This window comes from Megalobrama amblycephala, linkage group LG10 (assembly GCF_018812025.1).
Source record: "Megalobrama amblycephala isolate DHTTF-2021 linkage group LG10, ASM1881202v1, whole genome shotgun sequence".
Lineage (NCBI taxonomy): Eukaryota > Metazoa > Chordata > Actinopteri > Cypriniformes > Xenocyprididae > Megalobrama > Megalobrama amblycephala.
Genome location: NC_063053.1, coordinates 36,748,836 through 36,761,657, shown reverse-complemented (window position 1 = coordinate 36,761,657; position 12,822 = coordinate 36,748,836). Strand labels below are relative to the sequence as shown.

Sequence of the window (12,822 nt, the reverse complement as noted above, 5' to 3'; positions counted from 1 at the left end):
ATTGTCAGTGGATCCTCTGGGACTATTGCGGATGAGGGGATTTCAGAAATGGACAGTGCCACAGGGCATTCGCCCCAAGAGCCATCTCAGCCACAGAGTGTGTGTCTCAGCCCCGTCTTTTCTCGGGACAGGTTGCCCTCTGGGTCCTGTTTTGTTGAGAAAAGTGGTGATGACAGACGCATCTCTCACGGGCTGGGGAGCAGTGTTCGAGGGCAGAACAGTGAGCGGAGTTTGGTCTCCTGCACTGAGAGAGAATCACATCATTTTTCCTGAGCTGCTGACAGTGTTTTTAGCTCTGAGACATTTTGTCCATTTTCTCAGGATTCATCATATATTTGGTCAGGATGGACAATACAATGGTGTGCTTACATAAATCGGCATTTAGGAGTACGTTCTCACAAGCTTCACTTGTTAGCAAAGAAACTAATTATGTGGGGGAGCAGGAACCTCCTGTCATTGCATGTGATGCATGATCCAGGAATAATGAACAAGGGAGCGGATCTACTGTCCAGAGGGAATCCTCTGTATGGGGAATGGAGATTCCACCCCCAGTGATCCTCAGGCTGCCATAGATCTCTTTGCATTGCACGAAAATGTGTAATATCCCTGTTTTTTCTCTCTGGTGGGTGGGCCAGACTTGTTACTTTACACGTTACCTTAGTTGAGCCTAATTGAGCAGACATTATGGAGGGTTTGAGAATGCAGACATGTAATGATTCTGATCACACCATACTGGCCGGGGAGACTGGGGGTTGTGAAAAGGTCTCCTTTCACAAGCTCGGAGAAATATTACACCCCTTCCATCAGAAACTGTTTCTCTGGACATGGCCTATGAGAGGTTGAATCTGAATGCAGCTGGATTACCTCCGAAAGTGATTGAGACAATTCAGAATGCGAGGGCTGCCTCTAAACTTTCTTTATATAATCTCAAACAGGGAGCGGAAGGATGGATGGGTAGATAGCAACATCATCCAATACTTGTGTTCGGTTTTGGATGTGCTATGTTTCCTGCAAGATCTTGTGGATAAGGGTAGAGCCTTTTCAGCATGTCATATAAGTCTTGACTCAAGTGCCAACACCCTCTCATCTGTCCATTTTTGAGAGAAGCACAAAGGCTACAACCAGTATCAAAAGAGCCCCGTCCCATCTTGGGATTTGTCCGTGGTCCTGAACACACTCTCTGAAGCCCCTTTCGAGCCCATTGATAACATTGCCTTAAAGCTGCTTTCTTTAAAGGCAGCTCTGTTTCTTGCTCTCACTACAGCAAAAAGGGTGGGCGAACTGTGTGCTTTATCAGTTCACTCAAAAAGTAACTTTTAGAACTAACTCAGCATTTGTGCCTAAAATATGTGATCACGCTGGTTCAGCTCCATCAGTGGATCTGCTAGCTTTTCATCCACCATCTTTATCTCCAGAGGATGAGTGGTTACACTGTACATGTCTGGTTCGTCCTCTGCGTACATATGTACAAAGAACCCGCACACTTCGTAAGAGCAACCACCTATTTGTCTCTTGGGCTGACTCAAACAAGGGAAACCCGTCAATGCCTTTCCCACTAAGTGTTGTAGGCTGTTGTGTTATGTTACAATAACATGAATTTAGAGCCCCCAGGAGGACTGCAAGCTCATTCTACTAGAGATATATGGCTACATCCTGGGCACTATTTAGAGGCATTTCTATGCAAGAAATTGGCACAGCAGTCAGCACACATTTATTCGATTCTATAGACTGGAGGCTATTCTTCATGCTATTCTGGTCTGTTTTCACTACTATCTAGAGCAGTGATTCAGATAATAGCCTACTCATTTCTCCTGTTCTTGAAGTCACGCCATCAGTAGACATTTTTTAACTCTTCCTAATTCCTAACACCTGTGTCACCTAACTCAATATAAGAGGCCCAGCATGCACCATGGAGGCACACTTTGTCATAACCCTGACATTATGGTTGTGTACAACTCCTGTGCTCCAAGGGCATTATTGTGCAGTGCATGTGTGAGAAGACTGCTCTTCAAAACCCCACAGATAAGCTATTGTAGTCTGAAACACAGAACGCAGCAGAACTGACAAAGCAGAATCCCAAGGAAAGCAAGGCAGATCCACTTAAAAGGTCTGGCATGATTCTTTGTTTGGGACATTAGCTCGACCCAAAATGGTACAATGAATAGCCTAATTCAACATGAGGGGGCCAGGGGCCCAACATGCACCATAGGGCACATCCTGTTGTAATCATGGTGTGGTCGTGCTTCAAGCGCATAATTGTGTAGAGCATGAGCGAATCCAAAATTCACAGTTTTACTGTTGTCATCTGAAACATGGCATGCAGTCTGCTCACTTTCCAAAGCCTCGAGTTTAACATCGGATCCCCAAAACTCTAGCTCATGCGGCACTTTGTCAAAAGCAGAAGTAGAGCGACAGGGGACAGCTGATTGCCCTTCTTCCTTTGAAAAGAAGATGATTCTTGTGGACGGTTCAATGAGTCCATTCAAGTGCACCTTGTACATGCCGAATTTACCATGCATGTCCTCACTCTTAAGAACACTTCCAAAAAGCCATCATTTTCCACCCTAAATAATAATAATTCCACTTAATTTGGGTCACTGAAACACAATGAATGCAATAATTTAACCCAAATAAAGCACAGACAGATAAACTGTCTTCCTGAAGAAGAGAAATCTGCCAACATCGGCTTGCGGAGGGATAATCACTGACATTAGCTAAAGAGGTGTATGTATTTCATTTAAATAAAGTGCTTCAAACTTGCATATATTTTGAGGTAATCATTCCTCATAGTCAGCTTGTTTTATTAAGTTGGGAGCTATAAAAACTATTCTAACTGACAAACAGTAGCGTGTTTACCCACCACGCAAAGCACGCAATTGCGTAGAGCCCCAAGGGCATGGGGGGCCCCAGCGATTTTAAGTTTGTATAGAAATCAGTTCATTTTAACCTTAAATATTAATGTAGTACGAACTGATTCCCATGTATATTATACAGCATTAGTAAAATTTGCCATGTATTGTACCTGATATACAGTATCCAAAATAACTGATATCGAATTGAATTGCAAACTTGTGAATCAAAATGCATAGCTATGATGACGAACGGGCAGGAAAAACAAAGTCCAAACAGTGTGATATTGTGCCTCATCTTTCCATTATTGTTAATAATAGTTGCAACTTTCACTCTTAAATGTGCATTGAAAATTGCCAGCTGATAAAACTTATGCTCCAGGGACCATATTCATATAACATCTAAGGCTACATGTAGGCTGAGTTAGATGGTGATTGACAATAAACAGTAGAAAATCAGTCCAGTCTCTTCTGCTGTAAATGTCATTGGCTGTTAAAGTCTTGTGCTGCTTATAATAAATTGACGTTTTGATAAAGAACACATACGCATTGTTTCAGAATGCTCTCAATTACATGTAGCCTAGATCAGATGCATACTATATGCAATAGTGAGTGTGGTGGTGGTGCTAATGGAGTGTCGCTCTGGGACTGGTGAGTATGAGGCTGGGAGGAAAAAATCACAGTACACTCACTACAAAAAACTAGACTAGACTAATACGATCACGGGGCCCCCTCCCGGAGATTTGCTTAGGGCCCCCAATAACCTAAACACGCCCCCGCTGACAAACCATCCAGTCACACGCCTGTGATTATCCCTCCGTGCCATAAAGGTTGCCGACCCCTGCTATACGGGCTTCAGGCAATCAGATGCTCTTGGGTCAAAGTGTCGGCTACAGACACACCGTCAGGTGAACCAGTGAAAAAATACTACTATTCTTGATGGTCTCTGATATTTTAGTAGCATAATGTGACTTTTTGTGTTCGAAAAATGGTAATGGGAATCTGTTAATTTGTTAAAATAATGATCACTAAAATAAACTTTAGCGTATGTAGAGTATAATAATTTTTTTTTTAAATGTGCAAAAAAAGATTAACTTAAAGTAAAAGAGAAAACAAAAGAAACAAAGCACATACACAATTTCATGTTGGAGTGCAACATTTAATTGTGCATATTGGTTGGTTTCACTAACCTATTTTCACATGCTGCAAATTAATCTTTAGGTGTTATAATGTATAACATTAATGTAAACAGTGTGTGTATGTACAGTAGTTGTTTATCATTTTTTTTTTTAAAAATAGAGTATATAAAACTGCATTTTATATGTAGTACTGCCCTGATTAAGCTGTTTCATACATACCGGTAATACTGTGTATCGTATGACAAAATAACTGAATTTACACACATTACCCTGTTCAAAAGTTTTCACCCCCTTTGTTTTTATTATAGTGTGTGGCTTTCTCAATGATTAAGGACAGTTGAGGGTCTCAGCGAGCTATTATAAAATGTGCAAACATTAATTGATGAAAAGGAAGGCAACAATGCTACATTAGGAGCCGAGGCAATGCAAACAGGATGATTGGTGTAAATTGTAATTATTTTGTCATGTAGAAAACATGAAAATATCTTATGCAGCTTCTGAAGGGCAATACTAAATAAAAAAAAATAAGATCTTAATGTATATCTCTTATGTTTGTATAAATTCTGCATGGGGTTTATAAACACACATGCAGTCAACTGTATAAATACACAGTATATAAACTAAAATTGAGTGTAAAATATAATATCTCAACTTTAAACTTAAGATTTAAAATCTTTTTATTTGAAGATCTCAAATAATAAGTTTTAAATTAACCTTTGATCCTGGATTGTAACCAATGAAATGTCTCTTTAAACTTTAAAGGAAACATTGATAGCGAACGGCTGGCGATCGCTAGACAGCGAATTCCATATCGACTCGGTCGAGTAGTTGACGAATGGCTACTCGACAAAGGTAAAAACACTGATAAAACTTAAAGTCGTATTTTGTATGTAAAATAAACCATTCATTTAAACATTAAATTAAAGCAGTTTAAATAGATAAATGTAACTTGCAATAATTGGACACTGCATTAATGTATTAGTCTGTATTAACTAGTTAATGTCATAACTTTCAGTTAAAGGGACTCTATTTTGATTGTATAACTATATTTTTTAATTGTAGCATGTGTATATGTGTACACGTTTGTCATGATGAATAAATAGACAGGCACAGTAATTAGATAATATTTAGTAATAAAAAATAAATAGATAGTATTTAGATAATAATTATAAAATATGAATTAGCATGAGTCCCTTTAACAAAATTTTACATGCAGTTAAGAAAATGACAAAATATCAATTGAAATAAAATCATTTTGATGTGCATGTATAATCATTTGATTTTTTGTATGAAATGTGCCACTGTTTTTGTTTTTTCCTTGTTGATTTTAATTGAATTATTCTTCATTCTTCTTCTGTTTCATGACCATACCTTTGCATCCAATCCAACTCCTCTTGCTAAAAGGCAGACGTAGTTGTTCATTTGTAAATATTACTATTGTGTTCGCACACCTACACAACAACAACGTCAACACGTTGCCTTCTGTTAGCTGTAAACATCTGCCATGGATATATTTTCATCTCCATGATGACAGAAGCCAATAAATAATCTCTTTCCCCTGTTTTCCTCTAGGATTTCTGAGAGCTGAATCTGTACAGTACTGAGCTTTACAAAATATCACTTGGAACTAAACCAACAGATTGTATTTATTAAAGAGCCTTTTAGCAAATGCATTACCAATGTTTTGTTCTGTTGTTTTATTTGTGTCTCATAAGCACCCCTTCATACCGGCGATGATAAAAACATCGGCCAATACCTGAATAATCCGTCTTTTCCTCAGGCGTGATTATTTTCCATTGCTCCATTGTTTGTCTCTTCAATCTGCACTAAGTTTTGTTGTATCGCAGTAACTTTGTTCTCCCGCAGGCCGCCAGCTCACGATCTTCAACAGCCAGATGACCATCCAGATCGGCGGTTGGGAAAGAGACCACAGCCGTGCCTTCCAGGGCCAAATGTCTGGTTTCTATTACAATGGCTTGAAAGTTTTTAACATGGCTGTGGAAGGAGATCCCAACATCCGCATCGAAGGCAGCGTGAGGCTGGTTGGGGAGGCGCAGTCTTCCTCCGTAACTCCACAGTCCAGCGCTACGGTCCATCGCTCTGAGACCTCTACCTCAGTTATGGAGATCATCACCACAACCACCTCCAAGCTCCAGATGAAACACACCACACCAGGAGAACCCCAGCAGGTCAGAAAACTCTACTCCTTCCCCTAGCTGACCTCCATCCTTTCTTTCCCATTTATTTGTTCTACCCATCCCATCGGGATTTCACTGGACTCAGTGGCACTGATTATATGGGCCATTCTACAGAACTGGTGCAAACTGCTGTCCCACAAACAACACACACATTTAAAAAGCATTTAAGTATTCAAATCTTAAATGTTTACTAAGATCCTTCTATTATCTATTGAATCCCACAACAATATTTAAAATATCAGCAAGTTCAATATATATATAATTGTCATTTATTGGGTACTTTCAATTGGGAGGAGTCTGTCCTGAACCCTAACCCCTAAATTTCAACTTGTGAAAATGATATTGAAATAATTTTTGCATTTTTTCCCATTGCTGTTTTTTTAAGTGAAGTTAAAAAATATATTCATTTTATATTTTAATTTTTAAATCATGAAACTTTATGTAAAAAAAATGTGTCCTGCATGTTCATGTCACTACCGAAACAGTGTGTATTTGAGTCCATTGTCTGAGACTGATTTTAACACTTCTACATTTCTGATCAGGAAATATTCCTGTGTTCCTCCTCTCACAGCCTCTCTTTCACAGCAGATAGATCATCATTCTGAGTTAAATGTGTTCAAAAGTCTGAAAATCTGTGTGTAACTTTAAGGAATGTCATTACCAAACACCTGTTTCTGTAATCAAACTTTTTTGGGTGTTATTCCATTGAACCATATAATGTTGACCACACTCTAAAAAATGCTGGGTTAAAAACAACCCAAGTTGGGTTGAAAATGGACAAACCCAGCAATTGGGTTGTTTTAACCCAGCGGTAGGGTTAAATGTTTGCCCAACCTGCTGGGTAGTTTTATTTAACTCAACTATTGTTTAAAAATTACTGTATTGCTTAATTAAAATTAACCCAAAGTATGTTGGAAATGAACATTTATTAATGTTCAATGAATAATTATTAAACAGTAAACATTTATTAAATTGCTTATTAATAAATTTATATTAATAAACTATTAAATTTATATTAATAAAATATTAAAGCTTATTAATAAACATTCACCTTTTGTCTATTATTGTTGCCTCTAATTGCATCTGTTTTTTAATTTCCCAACTATTTTGGGTTCATTTTAAACTAGCCATATAGCAATTTTTAAACAATAGTTGGTTTAAATAAAACAACCCAGCAGGTTGGGCAAACATTTAACCCAACTGCTGGGTTAAAACAACCCAATCGCTGGGTTTGTCCATTTTCAACCCAACTTGGGTTGTTTTTAACCCAGCATTTTTTAGAGTGCAGGTTTGCTGAGAATCACGCGAATCCCCTAGGAGGGGTATTTAAAATTCAGACTTTGCTATTTTAAAAAAAAATCCACATTAAAATGACTGACTTCCTGTTGGTCGGAGCTAATGACTGTAATTTGGAAAGTTTTCTGACTTGATGAGAACAATATCTGTACAGAGTTTGGTGATTGTAGGTAAAACTTACTGACCCCAGCTGTTTTCTCTTCTGCCACACCCATGTCCTATCTTATGCCAGGGCCGATGACTCTGACGCATGTGCTTTGCTCTTGAACCCCTAAACAAGCGGGTCCATTGTTGAAGTGTGCTGCATCCGGTATAACTCATTATAATGGGTTCTATTTAATTCTGATATTATGCAGTTTTCAACTTGTGATATGATTTTCAGCTTGTTTGATTGTTAATAAATTACAAACATCGCTTCTTCAAACAGAGAAAGTTCAATTTGTAGAAAATGTAATAGTGAAAAGCCCTATTTGACTCTTCATTTGAAGAATACACACTCATTCAAAATAGCCTTCCTTGCTTCACATTCTTTGAGTCGTGCATCACATTCCTGTGTACGCCGTCCATACCGGCGTGATGAATACGATCCTCAACTGGATGGAACTGAAATAAATACTTTGAATGTTGCGATCCTATCAGATTCATGGTAGCAACCTGAATCGTAACAAAGCACTGTTTGCCAGAGGAGAACTGCCCCCCCGACTAAGCCTGGTTTCTCCCAAGGTTTTTTTTTTCTCCATTTTAACACCTATTTGCCACTTGTTTGCCACCTGATGTCACCTGATGGAGTTTGGGTTCCTTGCCGCTGTCGCCTTTGGCTTGCTTAGTTGGGGACACTTGACATTTGACTTGACATTCAACAGAATTCTTGACATTTATTCAACAGTGCTTTGATCTGCCTGCATTGACACTATTCTTGAAGAGCTGCTGTGCAGCAAAAACTATGTACCAGTTATCAATGTAAAGCTGCTTTGATACAATCTGCATTGTAAAAAGCTCTATATAAATAAAGGTGATTTGACTTGACTTGACATTGTTTCTGAAAACATGTAATTGTTTTTGGACTAAACTCCAGAGCTATGACAAAATCACTCAAAATGATTGGTATATAACCTTTTAGTAAAATCTGGCTTATCAATCATTTAAATTAGAAATATTTCCTAAATTCATTATCAAAATGTTACCCTTGATGACTTTGAACAGTTGAAAGCCCTCAAAACAGCAAAGCAATGAGCTGCATGGTTTCTCTGGCCTTACATTTCCTTTGCCAAAGAGGAAAGGATTCTCAGACTGTCTAGATTTCCATTGGGCTTTCATGATCCGTTCATTCTAATACAAAACAAATGTCAAATTTAGGGGGTGGTGGAATCAAATCTGATTAGAATGATGTTATCAAGAATATTCAAGGCTGTTATTGTTGCTAAAAGACTACAAATTATTGAGTAAATGCTTTTATGAATGAGAAAATAAATCTTTAATTCTTGATTAATGAATAAAAAACACTCTTATATGCATGGCACCAGTTTCATCTTTTGGGACGGACAAGGTTGATTTTTACACAGGTTTCTGATTTGTTTCATAATAAGCAATTAAGTGAAGCTGTTAAGCGTCTAATTCCTACCGCCGGTTTAGGTCACTGAACGAGCGGCGCCTTGTTGTTCCTTCACAGCTGAATTTAGTGTTAGATCTGGCAGTGAGGGAATGATTCATTTTATATTTTTCAGCCTCTTTCCTTTATCATCTGTTTCCCAGACTACCGATGACTTGTTGGTGGCATCTGCCGAGTGCCCGAGCGACGATGAGGACATTGACCCGTGCGAGCCGAGCTCAGGTGGGTTAGGTTAGTCATCTCTTTATTATTCCTTTTCTTTCTGTGTCCTCACTTTCACCTCAGTGGTTTTAGTTTTGCTGCCCCCGAGAATGTTGAGCTCCATTTAATGTTTTACACAAGGTCTAGTGACTGTTACTTGTAACAGCTGTTAATTGAAGCATGTGATCAGCTGAAGACCCACTGCATCTGTGGAGCTTTGTAAATGTGCATGTTTCTTTGAAGAACCTTCCTCCAGAGCTCCTTCATTAAAACACAGCAATCTCTGTTGTTACCACTGTAAAGGACTTTCAAACACTACTTTAACTCTATTCTGCTTTTATAACATGGGATTTTGAATGTTTATTTTTGCTTCTGTTTATATGCTGTATCATGCAGTGGCAATTTACTCTAAGGCACATTTAGTGGATGATTGTGTTTTTTGTACAAATTGACAAGTGAGAGAATAGCCACTAGTGAAGAGCTTGATGATGTAATGTGTGTCAGCAGCCAATTATTCTTGACAAGACATCATTTTCAGAGGATTTTTAAACCCTGATTTAGTTTTAAATCGAAATATACAAAATTCAAGGGACAAAAATACCAAAATAACCCGACTGCACAAGTGTTCACACCCCTCAACTAATACTTGGTTGAAGCACCTTTTGTTATTAAAGGATTAGTTCACTTCAGAATTAAAATGTCCTGATAATTTACTCACCTCCATGTCATCCAAGATGTTCATGTCTTTCTTTCTTCAGCGGAAAAGAAATGAAGGATTTTGAGGAAAACATTCCAGGATTTTTCTCCATATAGTGGACTTCACTGGGGTTCAACGGGTTGAAGGTCCAAATGTCAGTTTCAGTGCAGCTTCAAAGAGCTCTACATGATCCCAGACGAGGAATAAGAGTCTTATCTAGAGAAACCATGGCTCATTTTCTTAAAAAAAAAAACCCTTTTCAAGTCATTCCACATGTTTTTGATTGGATTTAGGTCTGGGATCTGACTGGGCCATTCCAACACTTTCTTGTTCTACTGAAGTCATTCCTTTGTTGACTTAGTTTTGTGTTTGGCGTTATTCTTTCTTGTCGAAAAATGAAATTCCTCTTCATCTTCACCTTTGTAATGGAGGCCAACAAGATTTGTGCCAAAATGTGTCAGGCCCCAAACTTTATTAAAAGTCAGCAGACTTCCAAGTCTCAGGGTGAACTCCAACAACCAAAAGGCCAGGAACAATAAAAGCCAAAAATGGGAACATTTTTTTGTTAGAAGGACTGGAAACGTTACAGGGTAGAGGAAAATGAGAAGTGCAGTACACAATGAGTTAGTGTTGATGCCAGCTTGGTGATACAACTCATTGCAGACAATATTATCTTAAGTGAGAGTTAGTTAGAGGGTGCTTGACTTTAACACTGTATATATACTTGAAGATACCACAACAGACCGCCAGACTTTCCTGAATTTAATTTTGCTGTTAAACAAATATGGAAAACTCAAGTCATTGGCAAAGGCAGGGATTTGCTTGTCTCTTTTCTTTCAAAAACAGCTGTTAGTGTAATAGTTGGGTTATTGGGGATAACTGACCCTTGGTGTTTTTTATTCTTCAGCTAACCCTACAGGCCCCGTGGTGAAGAGCTATCCTGGTCAGTCAGATGTTTTCCGTGAGTCCAGCAGTACCACAGGCATGGTGGTCGGCATCGTGGTCGCTGCCGCACTTTGCATCCTCATTCTTCTCTATGCCATGTACAAATACCGCAACCGTGACGAGGGATCGTACCACGTGGATGAGAGCCGCAACTACATTTGCAATTCAGCCCAGTCAAATGGATCGGTGGTAAAGGAGAAACCCATGGACGGTACCAGTTGTGTCAGTAAGAGCAAGAAAAACAAAAACAAGGAGTATTATGTGTGATTCTGTTATTCCTGGTCCTTACAGGACCTGCTTTCACTTTTAAGTTCTAGCACAAACATAAGACCTCATGCAACATAACAAAAACTGGGAAACTGTGGAAAAACAGTCATCATATCTTAAACAGTGATGCAGCGAAGAAAACGTTTTCTTCAACATTTAATTTCAGCACATTGGAATGGATGAAAGAACAGGAAGATTCTCACTTGAAGATGTTCGGAAAATGTCCAAAAATGATCCATAAGTGATGGAAAGATGAACATTTGGCATTTTCTTGTGTAAGAAGAAGGGGAATGAAGAGCAACTGATGAATGATGACAAATTCTGACTTTTTTGCCGTTTGTGTTGCTGGGAACTTTGCAATGATGAAAAAGCATCACTGAAGAATGAGAGAACAAGAAAGGAAAGAAGTCTCTCAGAGTTTTTACTTTACAACTCCTATAGAGCTAATATGAATTTGACAGCTGATGGTGAAAGGGAAAAGTTTATGCCGTCGCACATTATCTTTGGCAAACACAGACATCTCAGTGAACATGGATGCAACATTTTATTTAATATGTTTCTATATGTTTCAAAAGTGTGCTTTTTGGACTGACAAATTTGTGTTTTATAATCTTTTGCATAGAGGATGCAAACTTTATCTGCTCCTTGGCAGAAAAGACTACAAAAGAACTTTGAATGTCATTAAGATATAGACGAATTTATAGACAGGATCAATACTTGCATTTTTTTTTTATTTACAATGTTTTTTCATCATTTTACGTGATTGTGTTCTAAATGATTGTTCAAAAGTAATATTTGTCTGTGTGTGTGCAGGTGCACATGCATGTTCATGTTTTAGACGGTTCTCTGAAAGACATCCATCCAAAGATACTGTAAATCACTACCAATATACTCACAGACATGAATTTTTCTCAGCCAATGACATATGGGGTACTTCCATGTTTATTTGCACATACACACCCTTAAAATGTAATCATAAATCAAATTCAGTCACTCTTTTCTGTCTTGTGTCTGTCTGCGTGTCGTTTCCTTCTTTTAGCACAAGAGACAGGAAAACTGATTTTGAACGAAACACAAGAATCGCTACAAATTCATTTGACTTTTTAGACCTGTAGTATTTTTTTATACAGTATTTTATTTCATTTCCGAGACTTTCAAAACGTATGTATTAAAATGGTTTTGAAAAGTTAATCAAGCAAATAAAATATTACCTAAAGTCATTTATAAATATGTGCTGTCTTGGATAAATGTAGGGATTGTCATGTTTATGTTGTTAATATGGATTCCATATGATGACCACTTTATTTGCTTATGCATGTTAAAGGTGCCCTAGAACTTTTTTTTAAAAGATGTAATATAAGTCTAAGGTGTCCCCTGAATGTGTCTGTGAAGTTTCAGCTCAAAATACCCCATAGATTTTTTTAAATTCATTTTTTTAACTGCCTATTTTGGGGCATAATTAGAAATGCGCCGATTCAGGGCTACTGGCCCTTTAAATCTCGTGCTCCCCGCCCACGCAGCTCGCCTTGAACAGTGCATAAACAAAGTTCACACAGCTAATATAACCCTCAAATTGATCTTTACAAAGTGTTCATCATGCATGCATCGGATTATGTGAGTA

At 38.1% G+C, this 12,822-nt stretch overlaps 1 protein-coding gene across 17 annotated transcripts in view; it reads left to right on the top strand.

Moving 5' to 3' along the window:
• The window catches only part of nrxn1b (neurexin 1b), a 132,987-nt gene extending 120,672 nt beyond the window's left edge, over positions 1 to 12,315 (top strand). For 9 of the 17 annotated variants that reach the window (XM_048205958.1, XM_048205956.1, XM_048205965.1 and 6 more), the window contains 4 exons: positions 4,751 to 4,840; positions 5,855 to 6,177; positions 9,235 to 9,322; positions 10,897 to 12,315. In XM_048205958.1, coding sequence (XP_048061915.1) covers positions 4,751 to 4,840; positions 5,855 to 6,177; positions 9,235 to 9,322; positions 10,897 to 11,201 — 806 coding nt within the window. In that variant the 3' untranslated portion in view covers positions 11,202 to 12,315. The remainder of the gene's footprint in view (positions 1 to 4,750; positions 4,841 to 5,854; positions 6,178 to 9,234; positions 9,323 to 10,896) is intronic. The other 8 variants (XM_048205959.1, XM_048205957.1, XM_048205972.1 and 5 more) reach the window with 3 other exon arrangements.
• Positions 12,316 to 12,822: the final 507 nt, after the last annotated feature.